Raw genomic sequence first — 23,156 nt, forward strand, 5'->3', positions numbered from 1 at the left:
ATTCAAACACTGGAATTGCAGTACAATTTTACTATGGTAAACAATTTACATCGCTTCAGATCGACCCGTGGTCGACTGTTGTATCCATGCGACGTACGACGCAATGGCAGTAAAAACATCCGGATAGCCTTTGGCGCAGGGTATACCCCAGGAGACGACTCCCACTTGCAAATTGTTGTATACTAAAGGACCGCCGGAGTCTCCCTGGCATGCGCCTTTGCCGACACCCCCGCTAGTGCAAACGTGATTATCGGAAATTGAATGTCCGGATAGTGAAGCTTTGCATTGGGCGATGCTGATTGCCGTTAATTGAACGGTTTGTAGACTATTTGGGATGGTGTCAGAGGGGTACCTTGTCAGACCCCATCCGGTTAGTGTCAAAACCATTCCGGCCGGTGGGCGATCCGCCGATAGAGTGACGGATTTTACAGTCGGACCAAACACAATTTTGCTGGAGACGCGTAGTAGTGCGATGTCGTTAGCATGAGTTTTAGTGTTGTAAGAAGGATGTGAGATTATTTCCAAAACCCCATATCGAGAGCCCCCCGCGTTGAGGGTGACTGTACCAACGATCACCATGATGGATGGAGCACTCTGCCTGCAATTCCTTTGTGTATCAGAGACGCGTGCAAAAACAACTTACCCAGTAAGACAGTGAGCGGCAGTCAAAATCCATTGCTCGCCAATAATTGAACCTCCACAGAAATGTTGGTTGCTCTTGCTCCTTAAAGAAACTTGGTACGGGCAAGACGAAATATCCGCAAGGGTACCTCCGAGAACTTTTTCGGATGGCGCTCCATCAAGTGGGAGCACTACAACAAATTGGCAAAATACGAATGAAAATTTAAAAACTCACCACATAGAACGATTTGCACTACAAAAGATATTATTTTCATCTCGGAGAACAGTTTTGTTCATCTCGATTTTCCTACGGTGTTTTATACAAACTCCCAAGGAGACGGCAATGTTAAACTGGACTATCAAAACATTTTTTTCCAATGCTCCACTTCTAATGTAAATTCGTCCAAGGTTTGCACAACGCATCTGATATGAGTATGTATTTGCCCATCATAATATTTGATTAGTGAGTACCTTACTCTAATTTCGCTTTACCCTCGGTGTCACTTCGAATTTCAAAATAAGTGACTCTTTGATTTAATTAGTTTTGTATCAATTATGGACAGCAGGGGGTGTAAAAAATTTCCCTGAGTATGTTGAATGTATAAATTCGTTTAGGTACTTTGTAACTGATAATTAGTGTTTACCAATCCAATGTAATTAGTTCGCAACGCGCCTTCGAAAATATCCAATTATTTTCAATACCTATTTCAATTATTAATTGTAAACAACAATAAAACAAAGTTTCGACAGGACCACGTGAAGCAAAAAAAAATTAACAATGAGAAATAACACCACTCGCGGTTTAAAAATCATTTACCCTGCACGCAGTCCTATAAGCGACCTAGCCCATAACTTGATTTAATTATTTGGTGCTATGGCAATGGGCCGCAAGACTTTAGGACGCAGACATTAGGACGCGGACATTATAGGATGCAGACATTGGGACGCGGACATTAGGACGCGGACACGGGGACGCAGACACTAGGACGCGGGCATTAGGACGCAGACATTGGGATGCGGATATGGGGTTGTTGACAATAGAACGCAAACATCATGCAGGTTACCTTACAAAGCAGACATTAGGTTGCAGGTAAGACAATAAAAGGTAGAATGAAATTAAACCAATGTTATTTTACTTATTTTATCTGTGTAAAAAGGTTTTAATGTCAATTTATTACACCCTTTGATTCCTCCTTACAAATAATCCGTGTAAAAGTAAAAACTGTTTTTCTTTAATTACCTTACTGCTTTTCATTCAAAAAGGCACAGGTAACTGCCTATTTTTCCTCTCCCTTCGCGACACTAACGCGGACCCCTCCTGATACGCGAAAAACAAGGGGGTCCTGGGGGGGGAATGCGTGGACGTGACCCAGACGCGTCGCCGGGCCCCCGTCCGCGTCCCAATCTCCGCGTCCTAATGTCCGCGTCCTAGTGTCTACGTCCAAATGTCCGCGTCCCAATGTTGGCGGCCTAATGTCTGCGGTGTATTCCCTTTGCGGTCCAATGTCCGCGTCCTAATGTCTGGCGGCCTAATGCCCGGTCCCGTAATTATGTATATTCGAAAATCTGCATTATTTTTAAATGTACAATGAACGTGAAAACTTAATCTGACAACTTATTTAACAAATACAAGCAAAGATAATTAAATCTGTGATAATACGTATACAAATGTATGCACATTTATTAGGTACATAATGGTATGCAGTTTGTAATGAAAGCGTCCTCTGTGTAGATGGCGACAGTGATTAATCATAGTTACAGAAGTTAAATAAGTGGTGACGCCACTAACACTTTTTCCACAAAATATGTTAGTGACCGCTGGATATGTACCTAACGGAAACTGCAAGAAAGCATACTTACCTGGCGTAGGGGCTACCGTGATCAACAAGGCGGTTCCCCCAGGAAGAGGCCCTTTTATTGCACCACGATCGGGCTGACCCCTGCGATTATCCCTAATGTGGATAATTCGGGCGCATAATTTTTGGTAGTCGGGACTGCGTACGCGCTGTCCCGGTTTTATTTAATACAATACCAGCTGTTTACTTCTATCTTAATTATTATTGGGGGGTGGCGCGCGTGTCATCTGGGTGGCATCCCACCCCCCATAATGATTGCAAAAACCGCGCAGTGCACTCAGTTACTGTTGTTAGGGGCGCACTCTAAAGTTTTGCATGTAAATTGCAACGAGTGAGCAAACATTTTTTCAGATTTCATTCAGTTGGCCGTCAAAAAGATAAACGTGTCGGTCATGTACGAAAGCGTGTAGGTGCCATGAAGAAAATTTATTTTACTGTTCCTGCGATCCCTATAGTTTTTTCTTGCAATTTGTTAGTTGTTTCTCGATATCACTAGTGCATGACATAAAAGTATCAATTGCAACAAAAAAACTAGCAATAGTAAGAAAAAAAATGTGCCAAATTCTTGACAGAAAAGCTTCCTAGCTCAGACCAAAAATCGCTCTTCACCGTTTAACGTCTTCGCACGCTTTTTTTAACTTTTGTTTGTGTTTATTACTAACAACTACACTGATATTTTAGCATAGGTATTTATGTTTCATTAAGTTGTTTGCATTAAAATCAAAAAGAATGCAACGACCGAACTTCTGCAACCGCCCATCCTAGATATTAACCGCGCACTAAGTTGCTATAGATCATTTTTTAACTTTGACATTTTTTATACTTACGCTTATTTATAATAAAACGTAGCATAATTTTGTTGTACCTACACAAATAAGAGTCTTTCGAATAATTAAATAAAAATATTGTTGTTATTTGAAAAAAGTTGTATGACGTCACGGCGCTAAAATCTTAGATATTAAAAAAATGTTTTAACAGTTTTACATCCTTTATAATGCCACAGACATGTATATCTGTGATAATGCCTAATATATCGTACATTCGCAAAATTTTAACGAAATCATAATAACCGTTTTGGCGAAAATTTTTTAAAGTTTTTTTTAACTTTGACATTTTTTTTCTCAATTTGTTTGTAATGAAACCTGGCACAATTCTTATAAGTTGTACCTACACAGACAAATAAGGTCCTTTGAATAACATAAAAATTTGAAGTTGCTATTTGAAAAAAAAAGTTCGATGCCGTTGGGGCGTTACAAAATAACTAACAACGTTACCGGCTCGGCCGATCAGGTATAGGCAGTGATCTAATAGAGGTCAGTGGGTGTAGGTAGGTAGATCCCGCCATTTTGTTCCAATATGGCGGAATGTGAGTAAGTATTCACAAGCTTGACCGAGATATTGATGAATTACACCAACCCTTAAAGTTTGGTGGAAATCGGTTCGTAATTACGAAAGTTAGAGTGTTTCTTGGATGTGTGTGGAAGTATATAAACCTATAAATAAACTGGTACCTTACAATAGGTAAATTCTACCTATAAAAGCATTACAATACTATGTTTTTTTTAATAATTTGTTCCTAGTATTTATTCTAGTTCGAATTTAATATTCATAGCTAAACACAGGACATGACATTGGCACGGTATACGCGAAATAGCACAGTGCGACATCAACGAAAAAAGAATTTTTAAAAAGATCATATAATCCGATCGGGGCCAATTGTGAATCTAAACCATCCGGGGACACGTAGAGAGCTAGAGACACAAATTTTATCTATAAAGATTATAAATTTTTACGATTAACCTTATTTGAAACTATGATGTGGTTTTGCCCATTCATCAACAATATCTAATACTTTTATAAACTGCAATAATTATAAAATAAACAAACAGGCGAGCAAAACGGTAAATAATGTCTATTTGTTTCGGTCCAATACAAATGCCGTTGGGATCGTAGTTGTTAAGATAAAAATCTATAGTAGCGAGACAGTTGTAGGGACGGACAGACGAACGGACAAAGTAGCCACAAAATAGCGCATTTTTTTTAAATGTTTGTGGAAATGCACTAAAGATACGTTATATGTTTAGGTAGTATTCCTACATGCATATATTGTGCAACATGTATAATCAAAGTCCATTGTAATTGTTTTTATTAAACCACTGCAAATTGCTTTACCTACATAGTTGATAAAATGATTAATTGCCACCAGCGGTGCTTTAAAGTAGGGTAAGATTACAAACAAAACAACTTAGAATGATTATGTAAAGTGAATACCTACCTATAACGGCAATTTAAAAGTGAAATTGTGAGGAACTGAATTACATAAAATCTCCACCTCCAGGTGCTAAAAAGATTGGAAAGTCTCCGTTTAAGGTAAACACTCTTTTAATGACTTTTATGCCTTCACAAAAATGATAAAATATTTTACTGTCTAGGTGCACAATGATTATCGGTTATAACTTATCGTGTAATTTATAATTTCAAGGTAATCTTCAACACATTAATTGCGCGTAAATGTCGGACGACTATACGCTGTTTGAATTTTGTCAGTTTAACAGTACCAGTGCACTCCTTCTGCCGAATGCATAGCATTTTTGTTTAAATTAGAGTGAACCGTTTTCAATCGACTTTTTAGGAAGTGGAATAGTACTTAGGTATGTGCAAACAGCACTCTGATTAAAAAAAAAGGTTAGTCATACCTGTTATCTGTCTGTTACTGTAGGTTACTTTCACAATATCTATTGCTGTCTATGCGCCCCGTTTGCCAAAAAAAGAGGCAATGAAAACTACCAGTACGGAAATTTTGACGCCTTCGAACAGATCGAGCGCGGTAAGGACCAAAAATTGTTCCTTTATTATAATCGACAGCGCAAAAATAATTTTAGATCCAAATACCGATGGGTCCGAAAAAGGCGCCACAACTGATAATGGTACCGTGGGATAAATCAAAATCGTATACATTTCTGACGCTTATGGTTTGTGCGGTGATATGGGCGTCGGTATATTTCCCGTTAATTCTTTAAGACGTACCTACATACCTATAAGAATAGGCAGATAACTACCTATGTTTGTGTAAATATGTAGTGAAATGTTAAGTTTCTAAATGTTTTATTTAGGCAACCTGAAGGTTAACCATATATTTAATAACAGATTTCCTCCTATCTATTAACATAATTATGTATAGGTATTCTATGCAAATTGTACTACCAAACCATATGGTTGCCAGTTTTTGTTATTGTACCATATTTCTATATAAGTAATTGCACTACACAATTGTGATTTTTACCAACACGTTTTATACATTATACCTTTGAATTATTATACCTATTTCAATTTTGATATTTAAATTTTGTAACCTTTATGTGTAGTAGCGCACGTCGGTGTATTTTTTCCAGTCTAATTTGTTAAATTGTGTGATGCAGTTCAATAGTGTTTGTACCCAAAATTACATTAGATTTTACAGTGGTCAAATAAACAGAATGTTACATTTATTTAACGAGTAGACCATACCTACTTATTGTTAATTATTGAAGCGAAGCTATACGCTATACCTATAGTTTAACGGTACACTATCTATAGGTAGCGATTAGTCAAAGCGATTAGAGGACGCGTTTAAAACACTCCAGTTGTTCGAAGTCTGGTCTATACCTTTAGCAACAAGTCTAAACAAGATGACGTTGATATATGGTTCTCTAATCTCTATACAGGGTGGTGACTTGCGTCGCGCATCATAGGGATTTCAATGTAAAATTCATAACATGCCATTATTGGCTCCCCAAATTATTTTAGAGCAAAAATGTATTAAGGTTTTTTATAGACAACAATTTTTTACGTCAATCAACCGCGTTAGTTTCCAATTTTTTACATAATGAAGACAGAAAATTGGAAAAATAAAACCCGCATCTTTTTCAATAATCTGTGATGCCATGGAATTTTATAATACAAAAACTACGCCAATATCCGTCATGCCATGGAATGTCTGCTATAAAACAAATCAAATTCTATCAAAAAGTATTATATTTAGAACAGCGAATTCAACATAAAGAAAGACCAAATTACTAAAAACGGTTTCCTAATATAACAATTTACAATAAATGCTCGAATAAGTCCTCATTAACTGCAAGACAGTAACCAAGTCGATCATAAAATGCATTTCGAACTGCTGCTAATTGATAACTGGACATCTTTTTGTTTTAGAAAATTCCATGACATCGCAGATTATTGAAAAAGATGCAGGTTTTATTTTTCCAATTTTCTGTCTTCATTATGTAAAAAATTGGAAACTAACGCGGTTGATTGACGTAAAAAATTGTTGTCTATAAAAAACCTTAATACATTTTTGCTCTAAAATAATTTGGGGAGCCAATAATCACATGTTATGAATTTTACATTGAAATCCCTATGATGCGTGACGCAAGTCACCACCCTGTATATGAAAATACTTTTAAACTCTTGTGCAGATAAAGCGCATTTTTTTAACCGAAATAGCTTTTGTTTTGACATCACTAATGGATATATTTCTTGCAGACGTCTCAATCGCCCTTTGTGGGTACCCTCTTCCCGATCACAATAAGAGGTCGAGGAGGAGGGCTATGGTTGGTAGAAATTAATTCCTTTCGTTGAGACCTTTCATTAGAGTACCATGAAGGATAAAACTAGTTCGCCCCCTCCACCCCGTACTTTGATAAGAACAGAAAGAAGGGCAGTAATTGGTATAAAACGGTTCCTTTCGTTGAGACGTTTAATTAGAATACAATGGGAGATATAATTAAACACACATATATGACTTTACCCTCCAAGGCCACTTAAATTTAACTTTCCATGTTGCTTTTAACAAAAGGGTTTTATTGCACGTAGGTACTAAAGATGAGGCACCTGCTGTACAGCTAATACCTTGTTTTCTACCTGCTTGTACCCCTATCCTATTATGCTTTTAATTATTTTTAATTTATACGAGTATTCATCGTGCTTATTATCAATGAATTACAACAAATTATCTTACACATTGACAGCATTTTCACTATTGCTCATTGGAGACTATTGACTATTAAAATAACTGATCAAAATGCAAAGACTTATTCAAAATAGGAATTATACGATTACGCCATCATAGTGTCTCAGTTACAGTTCCTTCCTTTAGGTCATCGCGTAGTTTACAACTAACTTTAGGAGGCCCTGCTTTAGATGTTCGATCACGTGCCATTTTTCTATTTCAATTTAAGCGGGATATGTTTAGCTTTTGGAGGGATAGTCATTTCCGTGGACATTTTGACCTTGCCTTTTGACTTCGATATAGACGTGATATAGGATTTCGAGGAATATTTAAACAGTGCCCATATTTTTCGTCAAACCGTTCGACTTAAAATCGATTACGGACGGACAGATAAGACATTTCGGCGTGTTTCCAACAAATATTAAAGTTACCCATGAAATCCCCCTTCGATCTGGAATACCCTTAAATTATAACCTGATATGTTTATGAACGAAAAGTTAGTAGTTTTGGTACTGATGACACAATGGTCTTCTATTTTATAACAGGTAGGTAAGTGAAAGGTGGTTATACAGTAGATTTTTTAAATTTAAAAATATGAGAGGTTGGTATTTGCCTATTTGCTATAGGGTAAAGTTGTTTATCAATGAGAATGGGTTTATGTAGTCCCTACTATTTAATTTGGCTAGTTCAAGGCCCTATAAAAACTATTATACAATCCAAGAGTTAGTGCTATTATAGACTGGAGAGAATGTCACAGAGGTAGAGAGGTACAAGCCTCCAAATGCTGGAATTTTATACTTGGGGAACTCATCACAACAGGCTATTTGAGAGGCATGCGGGTCGTGTAGGTCATCCGACGGTCCTATCCCAATTATAGTAGACCATTATCCACGGTAGCAAGTTGGTGTTTTCCCGTTACTGTCAATGACACCAGAGAAATTGTACAGAAATATGTATCAAAACGTAGAAACATTCCTGAATGAACCAACAATAAGCCAGGACCTCCACAAATATGTTTTTTGTGTTTATTGAATTATTGAGAATTGAATCTTTCATTAAATAATGTTTTTTTTAAATAAACGTTAATTTGACGCCAATGTAACACCCCTCAATTGACTACATTATTTTTTCACTTGTCTGTTTAGGTGTTAGTGTAACTCCAAGCACGGAGATACTTTGGCACCAACTTTATTTTTTTTCCAACAACGGTAAAACGAATTTGGAAGGTTATAATTATGACCTGTATTGCTGGCCATGATTTTTTCAAGTCGATTTGATTAAAAATACAGCGCCTAGGATCAAAAATAACTAAATATAATTACCTCAAAAAGTCAAAACCTGCACAAAGTAACTCCTTCACAAAAACTTCGAAAAAATCTGTTTAATTTTATCGGTCAAAGTTAATAACGTTGAATTTATAAACTTAATTCAATGGTTGCGTATGCACAATCCTACCATCGGAAGTTCAGTAAGACATAGAGTAGGTAAGACAAAGAGATAAATGATTAATTACAGAAAGTCCCTTTGAATCTATCCCAATTACAGATAAAATAGACAAAGTAAACAAAGTGTATTAATTCCGGGAACAATATAAATTCAATCTAATCGACATATCGCAATCTACTTTCGATACGCCACTGTCATTATCCATTAAACAGGAATGTGGTCAAGCAATCATTTTCCGTTATCCTGCTGCGTATCTCTTAAACATCAGTACAGAGGCTAAATCACTTTCAAAACGAATTAAGCAAGAATAACCACGTGTCACTACAGTTTAGCATAAGGCTGTTTGCTTTGAGCAGACAATTATCCAAAATGGACCCCTTGACCCGAATAGTATCTTATACTTTGTTAGTTGGTGCAGTGATTATTACGGAAGTATATTGTAAGTATATATTTTTTATTCGCTTTGTGAATCGTACTACCATTTTTCCATTCTAAGCATATTGTGTGTACTAATTTTTTTAATCGAATAATTATCCATTTCCAACGTGCACTGCAGCAAAACGTCAATAAACAAAACAAAATGTAAATTTGAATCGCACCAGTGGCGTCACCCTATATCTATTTCGGCGGGAGGATTTTTTTAAAAATTGGATTGAATGCAATCGTACATATTTGATTATCGATTGTCTTCGTCTATTTTTCCATATTATTATTTATATATTATTATTATTAAAGTGCGGGTGGTGTATTATTGCAAAAACTGTAAATTTTCGGACTTTTTAACCTCGCACGCAGATTCAAAAGAATATAGTTACCTAAAGTATTTTCTTGCCACTTGTAACGTCATCCCTATAGTATATAGTTATTAAGATCTGCTTAGCGTAATTTGACGGTACAACAATGAACACAAACACAAGTTCAGTGGCGTATCATCTTCATTTCTATAGCATTATCGCACGTGTTATCTTATCCCATTTAGAGAACAAGTGGTAAGGTAACAACATTTGAACAAAAACCACTTACACATTTTCCTTAAGTGAATGATTCATTTACGTAAATCGTTCAATTATAGACTATAAGATCATTGAATACTAATTAATAATCGTCAACGTACCTATACTTAATACATATATGCTTTATTAGATTTGTTTTATTTATGTATTCTTATAAACATATACTTATATAGATATTCTTTTAAGAGAATGCTTCCATACAATTCTGCTATGTATCCTTTTACATTATATGGATTTTTCCCTTGGAAAAGAAATGTTGGTTTAGAGTACATATACATATATGCATATAACATGTCCTTATCTGAGTAATTATCTACATTATAAACAGATGTAACTGAATTTACCTACACTTATTCAAACATGTTGATACACCTTTTATTTAAACTTGTTTTAATACCTATACCTACCTATTGCTGTGTAACTCGCTTGGATGTCCCATATATGAGCCACATAAAAGCATACAAATGTGTAAATGTAACGCAGAATTTCTCAAAATAACTGAAACTGGCATCCCGTTATTCGCCACCAAAACTGACTTCAGACTGTCAAACAACTAGATTTCAACACAAAATATACTTGCTTTATTTTCACAAACATTTTTCAAATTTTTATTCATTTCATCATTCATCTTATACCCAATTCATACAATCATTGTCTACGTTTTTTATTTTTCTGTTGCTTTTTATTTGATACCAAGGCAGAAATTCGACTGGCCATGGACATAACGTGACTTACACAATGGCTCAGGTGCTTTCAAATAAGCCGCCGCAACAACGTATCGAATCTTCTTTTAACTCGAATATACCAGTGTGGGTACATCCTCACAATGCTACCAACCCAAGAATAGACGCTTGGTCTGACTCGAGATCAATCCGCAGACCGCACCATTACACGAATAACAGTCGCATACCTGTGTATTCCAATTTAGGGCACAAAAAAGAAGAACCTCATCGCAATGCGTCTGTCCCTAAATACGACGTCGCTGACGACGAGTTAAGAAACTTTGCGGAAGAAGTGTTGCGAAGAGACGATAACAATGCCCATAGATATCTCACAGTGAATTATCAAGGGAAAACCACCTCCCGTTCCGATAAAGATCTCGCTCCAGAACCGTACGTATTACAACGTCCCCAACGACGTTGTCTAGAATCATTTTTAGATTGTTGCGTGTGCATGAAAACGTCAACAGGATTCCGACAATTAGTAAAATTAGACGCTTATACGATAACTATATTCCTTTAGTTGAGAATAACGAAGAAGTGACTGGCGAAGAAATGCGGGAAGAAGACGAATTGCTCGATGCGATTATCAGTACGAACGTTATGGATTATACTAGAAACTTCTTAGTGTCAAAAGGTACCTATAGTCTGATTATGAATCATAGCAATTCTAATTTCTTTTTCTCTAGGTGTAATTGGTAATGATCCACTAGAGTTTAAAAATGTTCTGAAAGAAATGTGGTTCACTTTATATCCAAGAAGGAAGGGAAGGTATGGCTCCAGTGGTTTTGAACACGTATTTTTGGCGGAAATAAAAAACGGCGAAGTTTCTGGTTTTCACAATTGGATTTATTTCCATCATCAGGAATTGAATAATAACGTTAATTATTTAGGATATTTGAAAGTTGTGGAGTTTGGAAATGTGAGTAGAATTCATGTGATTGGTAACGTTAAACATCTCTAGGTCTTTCAAAGGCTTTCCTTTGGAAGACGCCAACTAATAAATGAAAGTTTTACAGCCCCCTACAATAACATTTCTTTAATGAATTAAAAATATGTAGGGTAATTTTGTCCTATGTTCTAAATTCTAGTTCGCTTATAGTGTAGATACCACGAATAATATAATAAAAATTTTATTTCCGACGCTTCAGATGTGCGAAGACATAAACATGAATTTTTTTAGTCTATTTACCTCGAAATATTACGATGATAGAATTTAATTTCACGCGTTAGATTATACTTACGCTATTATTCGTATTTTATAAATAAGGTCACGCGGCGTCACGCCGTTTTCCTCTTTGTAGGTTCAAACTTCCATTATTGTTCGTATTTAACGCAATAGTTTCTAAGCCGTAAATTATCATTTTTGAATGAAGTTTACTAAACTTCAAGTCATGCGTTTACTCGTTTGTTTTTCGTGTACGTAAACGCTACCATAAGCGTACGAAATTTCTTCGCAATTAATACACTCTCAATTATTAGAATTGTCAAACCACACCCCGTGACAAATTACAGGTGATCGCATTAACTGCGCTAACAGATCGGTGCGAGTTCGAATAACACTAAATCCACCCTACGATAATTTACAGGTGATTCACTTAGTTTCGCTGGCGGCTCGACGTGAATTTTCTAACATATCAAACACACACTACGCTAATTTACAGGTGGCCGCGCTGACATTTTTATGCTACTTTTTTCTCTCGTGGTTCCTGGTTCGACGTGAATTCTAACACAAAATATAAAAACCACTTTGCGTTTGTCACATTTGGTAGTCACAGGCAGTCAGTTGAAGAAACGGCTTAGTCCAGAATTTGGCGGGCGGCTACGTCCAGGGAAGCAACTAGGTACTTATAACAAATGCGACACACGGAGACGGTAACAATTGCATTAACGGGAACGCTTACCTTTAATGTTAATGGAACGGTGATAAAATCGCAAAACCAACAGTGAAAATTGCCAAAAAGTGATCTGACGATTCGGTTAAACACCCACTAAACAACGGCTTTACCTTTCATGGAGACAACGCAGGTTTCTCAGTCAGGTCTATTCGAATAAGAACGTCAAAAAATTAAAACTTCTTTAATAAATTGCGCGGCCTGCTGACGGTTCTAAAAATATGTTATTGGTCTTGAAATTCAAATTAATCGAGCGCTTCTTTTGAGACATATCCTAATCGGATGCTGTTCTGCAACTCATTTAATCAGCAACGGTTAATTATAGTTAACTAAATGGCCGGATCAAATTTCCAAACTCGGTGGACCAGTAACGCTCATTGTTACCTAGAATAAGATCTTGGATTATCTATGTATACCACACACTACATCGTTCTTAGTTGCTTTCAATCCAGGTTTTTAATTCCCCCTTGTCTTCTATATGATCGAACGCTACAAAAATAATTGAATTATTCGCGGTCCCTCTTTCTCGTGTTGTCAATGGAAGCTTGAGCTATGAGATGTGTCGCAAAAATTGAGTACCTACTACTGTTTTGTGGAAGGTTTTTTAGCAAAATCCACCAAAATGTGAATTGCGGGTTAACGGAACATTGGAAGCGGGTACCGACAAAGGGAATGTGTGGTAGCCCCCGACAAGATCTTACTAATGGTGGAGTCCAAACTTCAAGTGTAAATTGCGGGTGGACGGAACGTCAGAACTGAGTACCGACAAAGGGAATGTGGTAGCCCCCGATAAAAACTGTCCAGATACCTAAAGCGCATTTTTAAACCAAAATAGCTTAGTGATAAAGTTCATTAAAAAATTTGAAATTGGAACCAAGTATTAATTGATTCTTAGCGACACGTTTAACCAATCAATAAATATTCTCACTCACTTAAAATATCTCATTTTATCATTATTAGATTATTTAAGCATTGAACGATCTGACCACGTTTATCTTGTTACTATGTTATTTTGTGCTTTAAACCAATAAATTAATTTTTTTCTTATTACAGAAAGGCGCAATTTTGAAGCACCATTTCACATTTAACGGATACGATAAACCTGTCGACTCACTCTTTATTGGGACAAGTCCCGAATTTGAAATGGCATTGTACTCCACTTGTTTTCTTATACGACCTGACAAAGTATGTCCGTTGCAATTAGAAGGAAAGAAATTTACAATAAGAGTGTTCACTTTCAATTCCCAAGGGAAGAAGTTGATAGGCAGCGCTTTTCCGGAAATATAGGTACGCTACGTGTTAGCGTTGTGATACATTAAGCTTTACACAATGTAACTAGGCCAAATTGTAATGTGACCTGTTTATTAATAAATGACTTTTATAACGCAATGAATGGAATAAATTATGGCCATCAGTAGGTATTGGCCCCTTGTATGCAAGGAGCAATCTACTTAGATAAGTGAATTTCCTTATCTGGTTACAGTAACCGATAAAACGATTAAAATAAAGCAGTATGTCACCAATTAAACGATAATTGTATATCCATGTTGATATTGGAGGTCAACTCACTTCATTGCCATTTGTCGAGGCGTAACATATAATGTAAAGTAGGTTAAAAATAAAAATGTATCTAAATTTATACCGCTTATACGTACGGCAATCTGCGCTCGTTAAACATTTAAAACAAAACGCATTGAGAAATTACCATAGCGATGGTGCGTTTGGCTACCGGCAAAGTACCGAGACAAAGTATTGTTGTAAGTATACACCTACAACACACTTGTTTTGCTTTAATCAATGATAAATAATTGTAGTACCAGAAGATGTCGTGCAGCAAAGATTTCAGGAGAGTAATTTTTACAGATTTGTAACTGCCTATAGACAATTTGGCCATTTAATTGCAGATACCAATCCTGTGTCGTTTACTCCACCTTTAAGGTGAGTACCTACTTGTGGCTTGTTAATAAACACACCTACTAAATCTGTGTTTTAGTGAAATACAAGAGCTGACTCCTCAAAGATATGGACTCAGTGCGTCTGACAAGATTTCATTTAGGGGGATCATTCATAATGGACAAAAGGAAGGGACCGTTGCAGAGGCTATGGAATTCTTAAAGCTTGTGTATGGAAGTCACATTAGTACGGAATTTTTACATTTGCAAGTAATTCATTGTTTATTAAACTATCTTAAACGTGCCACAAACGTAGTGAAGTTTGTGAACTTTTACTCGAATTGATCACGTCTTGTTTCATAACGAGTTACTTCAATATGCTAGGTACCTTCAGCGATTTTGGAAAGCAGCGATTAACTTTTGTTGTGCAACAGACGTTTATATACGCAATTGAATATTTTGTGGTGTGTGGTGACACGACAGGCATAAATTTCTTTTGAGCCGTGGCTAAAGCCAGTGGCAGATGAAGGGTCTGAGCCCCCTAGCAGCTATGAATCGAACAACAAATGAGTAGCAACACGCTATGAATGTGAATGTATTACATCATAAGGTTGTAATAGTGCATATTACAGGTGAGTAGAAGCGAAGCGGCAATTCCACCAACCTGTAATACGCAAATTACAACCGCCACAAAAATTAGTATTAAGATATGTCTCGATTTTCCTTTGTACACCTGCCTGTCTGTCTGTGTACAGTAAATTTGTTTATCGAAAAACTCCGTTTGGGCTTAACTGAGAACACTCACATGATGTGATTTGTACATTTTAATCCAACGGGGTAATTTTTTTATCTAAAATGAATTAGTTTGACAGCTCGCGTGGAAAAGTTATTATCCGCAGTGAGTTGATTATGTGATTAAATAGAGTTGTGAACAAAATAATAGCATCAGTGTTAATACATTGACCGGTGCGATTGGTGAGGTAGTCTAATACACTCCCAAAGCCTTCAAGAGTAACAATGAGTGTCCTTTATAAATATTTCTTATTTAAAAAAATTACTGCATGTGGCTCTCGTAAGTTCGGTGTAAACCATTCGCGCTTCTTAGGAAAGGAACAATCTGTTTTAAATTTACATACAAACTAAATATACAACAAATACAATTACATAAACGAATTAAACAAATACCGATTAAATTTAAAACAAGAAAGTAACATTAAAATGATAAATCAACAAATTTTTCCAGTTCTGTCTATTTGAAATTAAAGAAGGCTGTTTTTGTATATGACGTCTTTAACAGTTGAATATTTAATATATATTTGATTTATAAAAAATATATGTCAATATATAATATATTTAATAATATATATTTTTAAATTTTACTAAGAGATTGGCTTTACTTGTCCGAATAATTTTGAATCCTTTGTTTATTTGGAAAAAATGATTGTTTTAGTTCCCGCTACAACCCAATTTGTTAAAACATAGACATATGTTTTAACACCCTCTAGAAATAAAGTATAATATAGTGTCGTAGCATTGAATAACAAATTTTTATTCAATGGTTGTAGTAAGTACCAGAAAACGACAATATAGTACTTACTTATAACTTTAATTGTTATTAAATCACTGACACTATGTTAAGATTCTCCAACGCGTGCTAAACGAAGGCATTCATTTCATGCCCATAAAGTCTAATTATTACACCACATATCACAGTGCGCCTTTTATACCTGTAGTTCCATGGAAGATTTTGGATGCTATACTTGGATGTGGGTAGGTACTCGGATGTTTTATGGCACTCACTCGGCTATGAATTATATCCATTCGCGAGAAGAGTTCGTTAGTTTGAGAGGAAATAAAGTTAGACGAACTTTCCTACACATCATTTTCAATTTTGACCTTCACCTTACACAGATTTGCATTTCTTCTTTTCGTTTTTCCTTCTGAGATTTCAAATCGTGAATTTCTCGCACAATTTTCTTCCATTTTTCCTTTAAGTATATTGTTGCCTTTTGTTCGCCTTTAATTTTTTCTTGAAAATCACGTATCTGTTCCAATATTATGGCAATTTGTTCTATTGTAAGAGTAGTTTGATGTGTCTCCTTTAAGGCAACGGTTTGATTTTCAATCGTGTTTTTCAAATTGCTATTTTCATATTCTAATTGGCTCATGGTGGAAATAAGGGCAATTTTCTCAGAATCAAAAAATGTATCTTTCTCCATGTTTCCGTCAGTTGACTCTAGTGCGCTTTTGATATGCAGAGCATCCATGGCATTCTCCAATTCCAAAGTCAGAGTTTCACACCTGCGTGCATTTATGGCCAGCTTTTCTTCAATTTGATTTTCTTCGCCGTTATACCAGTCTTCGTGAAATATTACCAACTCGTTCAAAAATTCTAAATCGTTAGTACGCCGAGCTCTTTGTGTCTGCGCATCCTTCCAAGCTTGAAGCTCGCATAATTCCCGAATCACAATGTATTCGTCCAAAAGTGGTGGAGGCAATAAAAACTCATTGTGCTTCGAATGATCTGAAAATTCGCACTCGTCTAAGCACATTGTTATACTTATGTTGGCGAACGTATCGTGTGTTCCTATTGCCTTGAACTCGGTTAGATACTCATTTGTCTTGAAAGTGGAAATATTTAGTTCTTCTGTCAAGGGCTGTCCAGTCTCATCGGTCAAAAACAGTTTGGGAGGCCATGCGTAAACCAATTTTTGAACACTAGCTTCAGTTGAAATAAAAATGAGTTTACATCTCGCGTCTTTTAATGTAATATTTCCTTTGATAGTGTGACAGTTGGCAATTATTTCACTCGTCTCTTTCGGATGCCTGAATGTAATCCCGATGATCTTCGATTTAAAGCAGTTTTTGAATGAAATATTATGAACTCTAAGATCGAAGCAGTATTGTTGAAAAGCCACGGCTGCTTTTTTGACTTTTGGTCGAATAGACCGCAAACTTTGTGTTGCTCTGGAGGATTCCATGGTTACATCTGATTGTGGAGAATGGCGGTCAGATGGTTGCGATTTTGGAATTGTTTGTTCGGCCAGATCCGTTAACCTGAGAAGTAAGGGTTTGGATTTATCATCGCCATCAATGGCAATAAGTTTTCTTTGGTTATCATCAAAGGTATCTTCTGTGCACTCATGTGAATCTAAACTGAAAAGTTCTGAAGGTTCTTTAACGCAGGTCAACACAGTGTCCGCATTTATTTGTTCTCCTTGGTTAGCATCGCCAACATGTAAGTAGGTGAAAATATCTTCTGTGGAGTTATGCGGATCTAAACAGGGGTGCTCATTGGATTCGCGCGGTATGGACAAATAGGGAAGTTCTGAATCTCCTCTTAAATACACCACAGTATCAGCAACTCGTTGATTATCTTCATTTTTATGGGAGTTATCAAACATATGTTCTGTGCACCCATGTAGATTCGAATCGAAAGGGCGCTTGTCGGATTCCTGCCACACACATGAATAGGAAGAATCTTCCTTAAAATCCAAATCGCGGATTGTTAATGACATGTGCAATTCAGGCTGACAACGTTGGAGCTTGGCTGGTACTCCTACAAGTTTCCACCACTTAAACGGAATTTCGGACCGGAAACCTCGCGTAATGATATTTGCACTGCGTGCACTTAGTAAGATCAGTCCTACCCGATCTTTGCAACCATGATCGTCAACCATTTGAAGCTCCACTTTGAGCGGTATATTGTTCGTTCGCATCTTTCTCAGTACCTTTTTCTCGACTTCCCATGCAAGCTCGGTATTGAAAGCTAAATTTTGTTTCGAAATAAACAAATCTGTTTCTAATGGTCGACCATTAAAGTTGACCACAATTTTTAGTGGATGCTCCAGGATGGGCATTCCTCGCGCCATTTCGATTGCTAACACCACGTCTACATAATTGCCATTCAACTCTTCCATAGTTCAAGTATCGCTTATCGATCAACGTTACCAAAAAATATTCCTATTATTTAGATGTGTTACTTTTGACAGACAGAAACAAAACAATTAGCTTCTCAAACCCGTAAATTTCAAATCAAAATTAATTATTGTAACGCATTCGAAGGTCAAGGAATAGGAAATGGTATTATGATACAATTCTGTAGGTATATCTTACATCACTTTTCCGCGTGCTGTTCATAATAGCCCAATGTAAAAAACGTCGCTGAAAGCATTTTTGCAACATGAAAAATGAAGACAGATTATAGACCATGCTAATTGAGTACGTTTCTGGCACTTTTTTGACTGCTTATACCTGGTGATAAATGCAAGTAGTCTTATATCTTGAACTGCACAGACTGAAGAGGAAATCGAATGGTTTTCTACCAGGATCGAAGAACTTAATCATGAGGTTTTGAATAATAATGAAAGACTGGAATTAGCGTGCCATCTCATCAAATCTCAAACGTTCGATAAATTTTTGGCAAATAAATTTCCCGGACTAAAAAGGTATGGAGGTGAAGGTGCCGAAAGTATGATGGCATTTTTCAACGAGGTCTTTCAAATTTCCGCACAAGGTAAGTTTTAATCGGGCCGGGTTTGGTTTGAAAGTGAGGTTTGTAGATTCCTTGGAACAAGTTGTGATAGGAATGCCCCATCGAGGTCGTTTAAATCTGTTGACTGGGATGCTCGATTTTAAACCCGTAAAGATGTTTGCCAAATTGAAAGGTTTGCCTGATTTTCCGGCTAAGTTTAAGGCTACTGGAGATGTGCTTAGCCACTGCAGTAAGTGAGGCTCATATCAATGATCAAGTACTGTAGCTCTACTTTAGTATCATCCACCAACTTGAACATTAAGAATACAGCGTTGCATGTTACTATGTTATACAATCCTTCACATTTGGAGGTTGTCAATCCAGTATCGATGGGTAAAACTAGAGCGAAACAAATGAGCGTTCAAGATGGCCATTACTCACCTTCCAGAAGATGGAGTGACAAAATCCTGAACATACAAGTACAGACTTTTCGCTGTTAAATCATATTTTACCATTATTCATTTAGGTTCATGGAGATGCCGCTTTTGCAGGGCAGGGTATAAATCAAGAGTGTCTTCAATTAAGTAATGTCCCGCATTTCGAAGTAGGTGGCTCCATTCACCTTATAGTTAATAATCAAGTAGGGTTTACTACTCCTTCAGATACAGGACGTTCCACGAGGTATTGCACTGACTTAGCCAAGATGTTATCAGCACCAATTTTACATGTGAATGGAGACTATCCTGAGGTAATTTCATATACACATGGTGCAAACCTAAATCAAAAGTTTACTCTATAAGCTCTTCGACCTATAGTAGAATGGTGAACACGCTATTTTCTTTAGGCTGTCCTTAAAGCGACAAGAATTGCAATGGAATATCAAAGAAAGTTTAGAAAAGATGTTTTTGTGGATATGAATTGTTATCGACAATGGGGACATAACGAAATGGACGATCCCACATTTACCAACCCTCAGCTATATAAAATTATTCGCTCTAGGAGGTAATTTTTGCGTTCAAATTTGAGGAACATTATCGTAATTGTTTAATAGAACTGTTCCTGATCAATATTCGGAGTATTTAATAAACGAAGGAGTTTTGACAAAGGACATGGTCGACGAGATAACCAATCAGCATTACTCGTGGTTGTCAAATGAACTCTCAAGCGCGGAAACTTACGAAGCCGATGTAATGGTGAAACCAATTTGATTAATGATCACTAAGTTATTATTGTAGGATCCCTGCTTCAAAGATCAATGGAATGACTACAATCAAGCACAAGATATCATAACGACATGGGATACAGGTGTTCACAGTGATTTGTTAAGCATGATCGGACAAAAGTCGGTGGAGTATCCTGCTGATTTTGTAAGTATGAATTACATTGTTGTATAGTATTTGACTCGGTATTTAAGAAAATACATCCACATCTTCAAAAAACCTACATCAAATCAAGACTCTCGAAGATAACGCAACGATCGAATATTGATTGGGCCACTGCAGAAGCGCTAGCTTTTGGTTCTTTATTGTACGAAGGTAAGGAGTATTATGTTACTCAAACTATTTTTTGTCAGTAAATCGCAATTCATATCTCGCATAGAGATTCTAAACCAAAGAGTTTTTGTCAGGCAGAATCTTGCCAATAACAATCCGGGCATTAGTTGTCATAATTAATGTGGTTACAGTTATTTTCCACCCCGAGACCATCTCTTCAAGGCGAAACGTATTAGCTTACAAACAATATAAGTCCATACATACATCAAACAATTCGATAATTTCCACATGTTGAAAAGAATGATCAAAATTTATAAATGCAACTTTGGGCCAAGACCATGTAATCAGAGCATACACAAACATTTAGCACAAATTCACAACAAAAAAAGTCAACGATTTCAAACAAAAGGTTAACGGTGTCAAACACATCAATACACAGACAATCAGACTTCCCATTTTACCTTTTCTTGTTTTTTGTTCCACCCGGTGGTTGTCGATCCGGCCTGGCTGAGCTTGGATTTAGGGCAGTAGTCTTTATAGATATTTTAATATTTTCTTGCAATATTTTGTGTACTGGTTCCGGCCTATTCTTCTTAGGTTGTAGTCTAGTGTAGTGTCGTGTAAAGTATTGGGGGCGCTATTTCTCTAGCTGAAAAAATGACGAAGATGAGAGCAAGCCACCCCGTAGTGAAGAAAAATACCTGTTGTTAAAACGTAATTTCGGTTTAAGTATCGGAAATAGCAGTCGGGACATCCTGCATGCCACAGCAATAGATCATGGCGCAATGAAAATTAAATAACTATTTTCAAAACACCTTTGAATACTATTCGCTATCTAATTTCCTGATCGCTGAGCACTATGATCACATATTTTTTAAAAAACAATCTGATTATCTATTACTTATTAATTAATAATGCTAATAAGCAATTCACACAATTTTTTTGTTCATAGGATACAATGTCAGAATAAGTGGCCAAGATGTAGGAAGAGGAACATTTTCTCATCGCCACATTATGCTCGTCGACCAAGAGACGAACAACATTCACATCCCATTAAACAAAATACATTCGCAACAAACTGGATTTTTGGAGGTGGCCAACAGTATTTTATCTGAAGAGGCCGTTTTAGGTTTTGAATACGGTATGAGTGTGGAAAATCCAAAAAATTTAATTATCTGGGAGGCGCAGTTTGGCGACTTCTTCAATGGGGCACAGATAATTTTCGATACTCTAATCGCAAGCGGAGAAGGTACTTATGCGGTTTGTCTATGTTTAAATATTAATCGGAAAATTCCAGCAAAATGGTTATGGAGCACAGGAATTGTTATACTTTTACCTCATGGATATGATGGAGCCGGTCCAGAGCACAGTTCATCCAGGATAGAGAGGTTTCTACAGTTATCGGATTCGAAAGAAAATGAAATTGATGGCGATAATGTCAACATAGAAATTTGTCAACCTAGCACACCGGCACAGTATTTTCATTTGTTACGCAGACAGGTACAATGCTTGGTAGCATAACAACCTTACAAATAGTCATTTTAGATGGTCCGCAACTATCGAAAACCCCTTATTATAATTGCGCCAAAAACTCTGTTAAGACTTCCAGCTGCCACCTCCAGTATCGATGATATGACTTATGGCACAACTTTCCGACCAGTAATAGGTATAGGCATTAGTGAATACTGACTTGTGATATATACTTTTCTGGCCCTAGGAGAAACAATATCAGAGCATTTGGCGGTGGACAAAATTATTTTCTGTTCCGGTAAACATTACTATTCTCTAAAGGAGCAACAAAACAAAATGGGAAAAAAGAATGTGGTTTTAATACGAATTGAAAGCTTTTGCCCGTTTCCCACTTATCAACTGCAAGAAGAGATCAAGAAATTTCCAAATGCAACAGGTTTGTCTATACATTCATTGCTATCCCATTTGAGACAAACCTTTTTCAATGTTTTCTCTTTTTTTTCATGTACAGTGTGTCCACGGATTGAATACACATAAGGTGTATATGACCAAAATTCCGAATTCTAAAAATTCGTCAAGAGTAAAGCATGTTTATTTTTGCAAATATAACAAAAATGAATTTTCATACAAATCAGCCTACTTTAATTTTTTCATCAGCACGAGACAATTTTAAAATCAGTAAATCGTGTAAAACTCAATCACATCTTAGACATATCAGCTTGACAGATATGGTAGACTTTCAACTTTTATACGATCAGCTTGCTTTGATTTTTGTTACAAGCATTGGATGCTGATGAAAAATCAAAGTATGAAAATTGAATGTCTTCTATAACTTTTATTTCTAAACAACATTTTTAATTACATTCGGAGTTAAATTTTACGCATTGTATAACCGTATTATGTTTTAATTGACCCATTTGTTTAAGAGATATAAATCCTACCGTGGTCGATTGAAATGTAGACTCAAATGAATTTCAATGTTCAACTGGAGTATGAATTTATAAATGCTTGTTACAGATTACATATGGAGTCAAGAAGAACCCAGAAACATGGGCGCATGGAGTTTTTTGAAACCAAGGTTCGACTACTTAATCGGCAAAAAGGTAAAGTTATAATCACAAAAAAAAGGCATAAACTAATAATGTTATTTCAGTTGAAGTATTGTGGTCGTGACACTTTACCTACACCCGCAGTTGGTGTTGGAAAGTGGCACCAAGAGCAAGTACAACATGTTATTACCCGACCATTTGAAATGTAACAAATAAATCTCTAGCATAAACTTGTCGC

General features: G+C 36.4%; 3 protein-coding genes, 1 long non-coding RNA gene and 1 other non-coding gene across 9 annotated transcripts; 4 read left to right on the plus strand and 1 right to left on the minus strand.

Annotated features, from left to right (window-relative positions):
• Positions 1–22: 22 nt before the first annotated feature.
• On the minus strand, positions 23–8,905 carry LOC116174465 (chymotrypsin-2-like). 4 transcript variants are annotated; one of them, XM_031492397.1, is made up of 4 exons: positions 8,790–8,905; positions 857–1,009; positions 644–812; positions 23–598 (listed from the first exon to the last, which is right to left on the minus strand). In XM_031492397.1, exons 2-4 carry the CDS (start codon positions 894–896, stop codon positions 46–48), a joined length of 762 nt encoding a protein of 253 aa, XP_031348257.1. In that variant the 5' UTR covers positions 897–1,009; positions 8,790–8,905; the 3' UTR covers positions 23–45. The 4 variants fall into 4 exon arrangements, with proteins under 4 accessions (XP_031348257.1, XP_031348258.1, XP_031348255.1 ...); XM_031492398.1 differs by lacking the exon at positions 8,790–8,905 and adding an exon at positions 5,174–5,255; XM_031492395.1 differs by lacking the exon at positions 8,790–8,905 and adding an exon at positions 5,174–5,234 and having other exon boundaries at positions 857–1,124.
• LOC116175224 lies at positions 2,474–2,635 on the plus strand. Its single transcript, XR_004146273.1, has one exon. It is a non-coding gene; the product is annotated as a U1 spliceosomal RNA (small nuclear RNA).
• On the plus strand, positions 4,607–5,965 carry LOC116174467. 2 transcript variants are annotated; one of them, XR_004146136.1, is made up of 4 exons: positions 4,607–4,847; positions 4,910–5,128; positions 5,197–5,304; positions 5,360–5,965. It is a non-coding gene; the product is annotated as an uncharacterized LOC116174467 (long non-coding RNA). The 2 variants fall into 2 exon arrangements; XR_004146135.1 differs by having other exon boundaries at positions 4,614–4,847; positions 4,960–5,128.
• LOC116174459 (poly(U)-specific endoribonuclease homolog) lies at positions 8,886–13,929 on the plus strand. Its single transcript, XM_031492383.1, has 5 exons — positions 8,886–9,352; positions 10,624–11,038; positions 11,086–11,282; positions 11,335–11,567; positions 13,594–13,929. The coding sequence occupies exons 1-5, from the start codon at positions 9,283–9,285 to the stop codon at positions 13,825–13,827; spliced, it is 1,149 nt and encodes a 382-aa protein (XP_031348243.1). The 5' UTR covers positions 8,886–9,282; the 3' UTR covers positions 13,828–13,929.
• Positions 13,930–14,028: 99 nt separating this feature from the next.
• On the plus strand, positions 14,029–23,148 carry LOC116174454 (probable 2-oxoglutarate dehydrogenase E1 component DHKTD1 homolog, mitochondrial). The gene is made up of 17 exons (XM_031492373.1): positions 14,029–14,297; positions 14,355–14,478; positions 14,534–14,702; positions 18,729–18,948; positions 18,995–19,156; positions 19,204–19,385; positions 19,433–19,654; positions 19,751–19,908; positions 19,958–20,093; positions 20,142–20,273; positions 20,321–20,441; positions 21,352–21,648; positions 21,697–21,899; positions 21,945–22,065; positions 22,117–22,305; positions 22,887–22,972; positions 23,023–23,148. Exons 1-17 carry the CDS (start codon positions 14,165–14,167, stop codon positions 23,125–23,127), a joined length of 2,760 nt encoding a protein of 919 aa, XP_031348233.1. The 5' UTR covers positions 14,029–14,164; the 3' UTR covers positions 23,128–23,148.
• The last annotated feature ends 8 nt before the right edge of the window (positions 23,149–23,156 follow it).

This window comes from Photinus pyralis, unplaced genomic scaffold (assembly GCF_008802855.1).
Source record: "Photinus pyralis isolate 1611_PpyrPB1 unplaced genomic scaffold, Ppyr1.3 Ppyr1.4_LG6, whole genome shotgun sequence".
In the NCBI taxonomy this organism is placed as follows: domain Eukaryota; kingdom Metazoa; phylum Arthropoda; class Insecta; order Coleoptera; family Lampyridae; genus Photinus; species Photinus pyralis.

Excerpts from the sequence above, each read along its gene's own strand:
- LOC116174465 (XM_031492397.1), bottom strand. The coding sequence starts at position 896 with ATGAAAATAATATCTTTTGTAGTGCAAATCGTTCTATGTG. Across the intron at positions 813-856 it reads AGTGCAAATCGTTCTATGTG|TGCTCCCACTTGATGGAGCG; the intron begins GTGAGTTTTTAA and ends AATTTGTTGTAG. Across the intron at positions 599-643 it reads GCCGCTCACTGTCTTACTGG|GCAGAGTGCTCCATCCATCA; the intron begins GTAAGTTGTTTT and ends AAGGAATTGCAG.
- LOC116174459 (XM_031492383.1), top strand. The coding sequence starts at position 9,283 with ATGGACCCCTTGACCCGAATAGTATCTTATACTTTGTTAGTTGGTGCA. Across the intron at positions 11,283-11,334 it reads AAACTTCTTAGTGTCAAAAG|GTGTAATTGGTAATGATCCA; the intron begins GTACCTATAGTC and ends CTTTTTCTCTAG. Across the intron at positions 11,568-13,593 it reads AAGTTGTGGAGTTTGGAAAT|AAAGGCGCAATTTTGAAGCA; the intron begins GTGAGTAGAATT and ends TTCTTATTACAG.
- LOC116174454 (XM_031492373.1), top strand. The coding sequence starts at position 14,165 with ATGTATCTAAATTTATACCGCTTATACGTACGGCAATCTGCGCTCGTT. Across the intron at positions 19,909-19,957 it reads AAAATTATTCGCTCTAGGAG|AACTGTTCCTGATCAATATT; the intron begins GTAATTTTTGCG and ends ATTGTTTAATAG. Across the intron at positions 20,094-20,141 it reads CGGAAACTTACGAAGCCGAT|GATCCCTGCTTCAAAGATCA; the intron begins GTAATGGTGAAA and ends TTATTATTGTAG.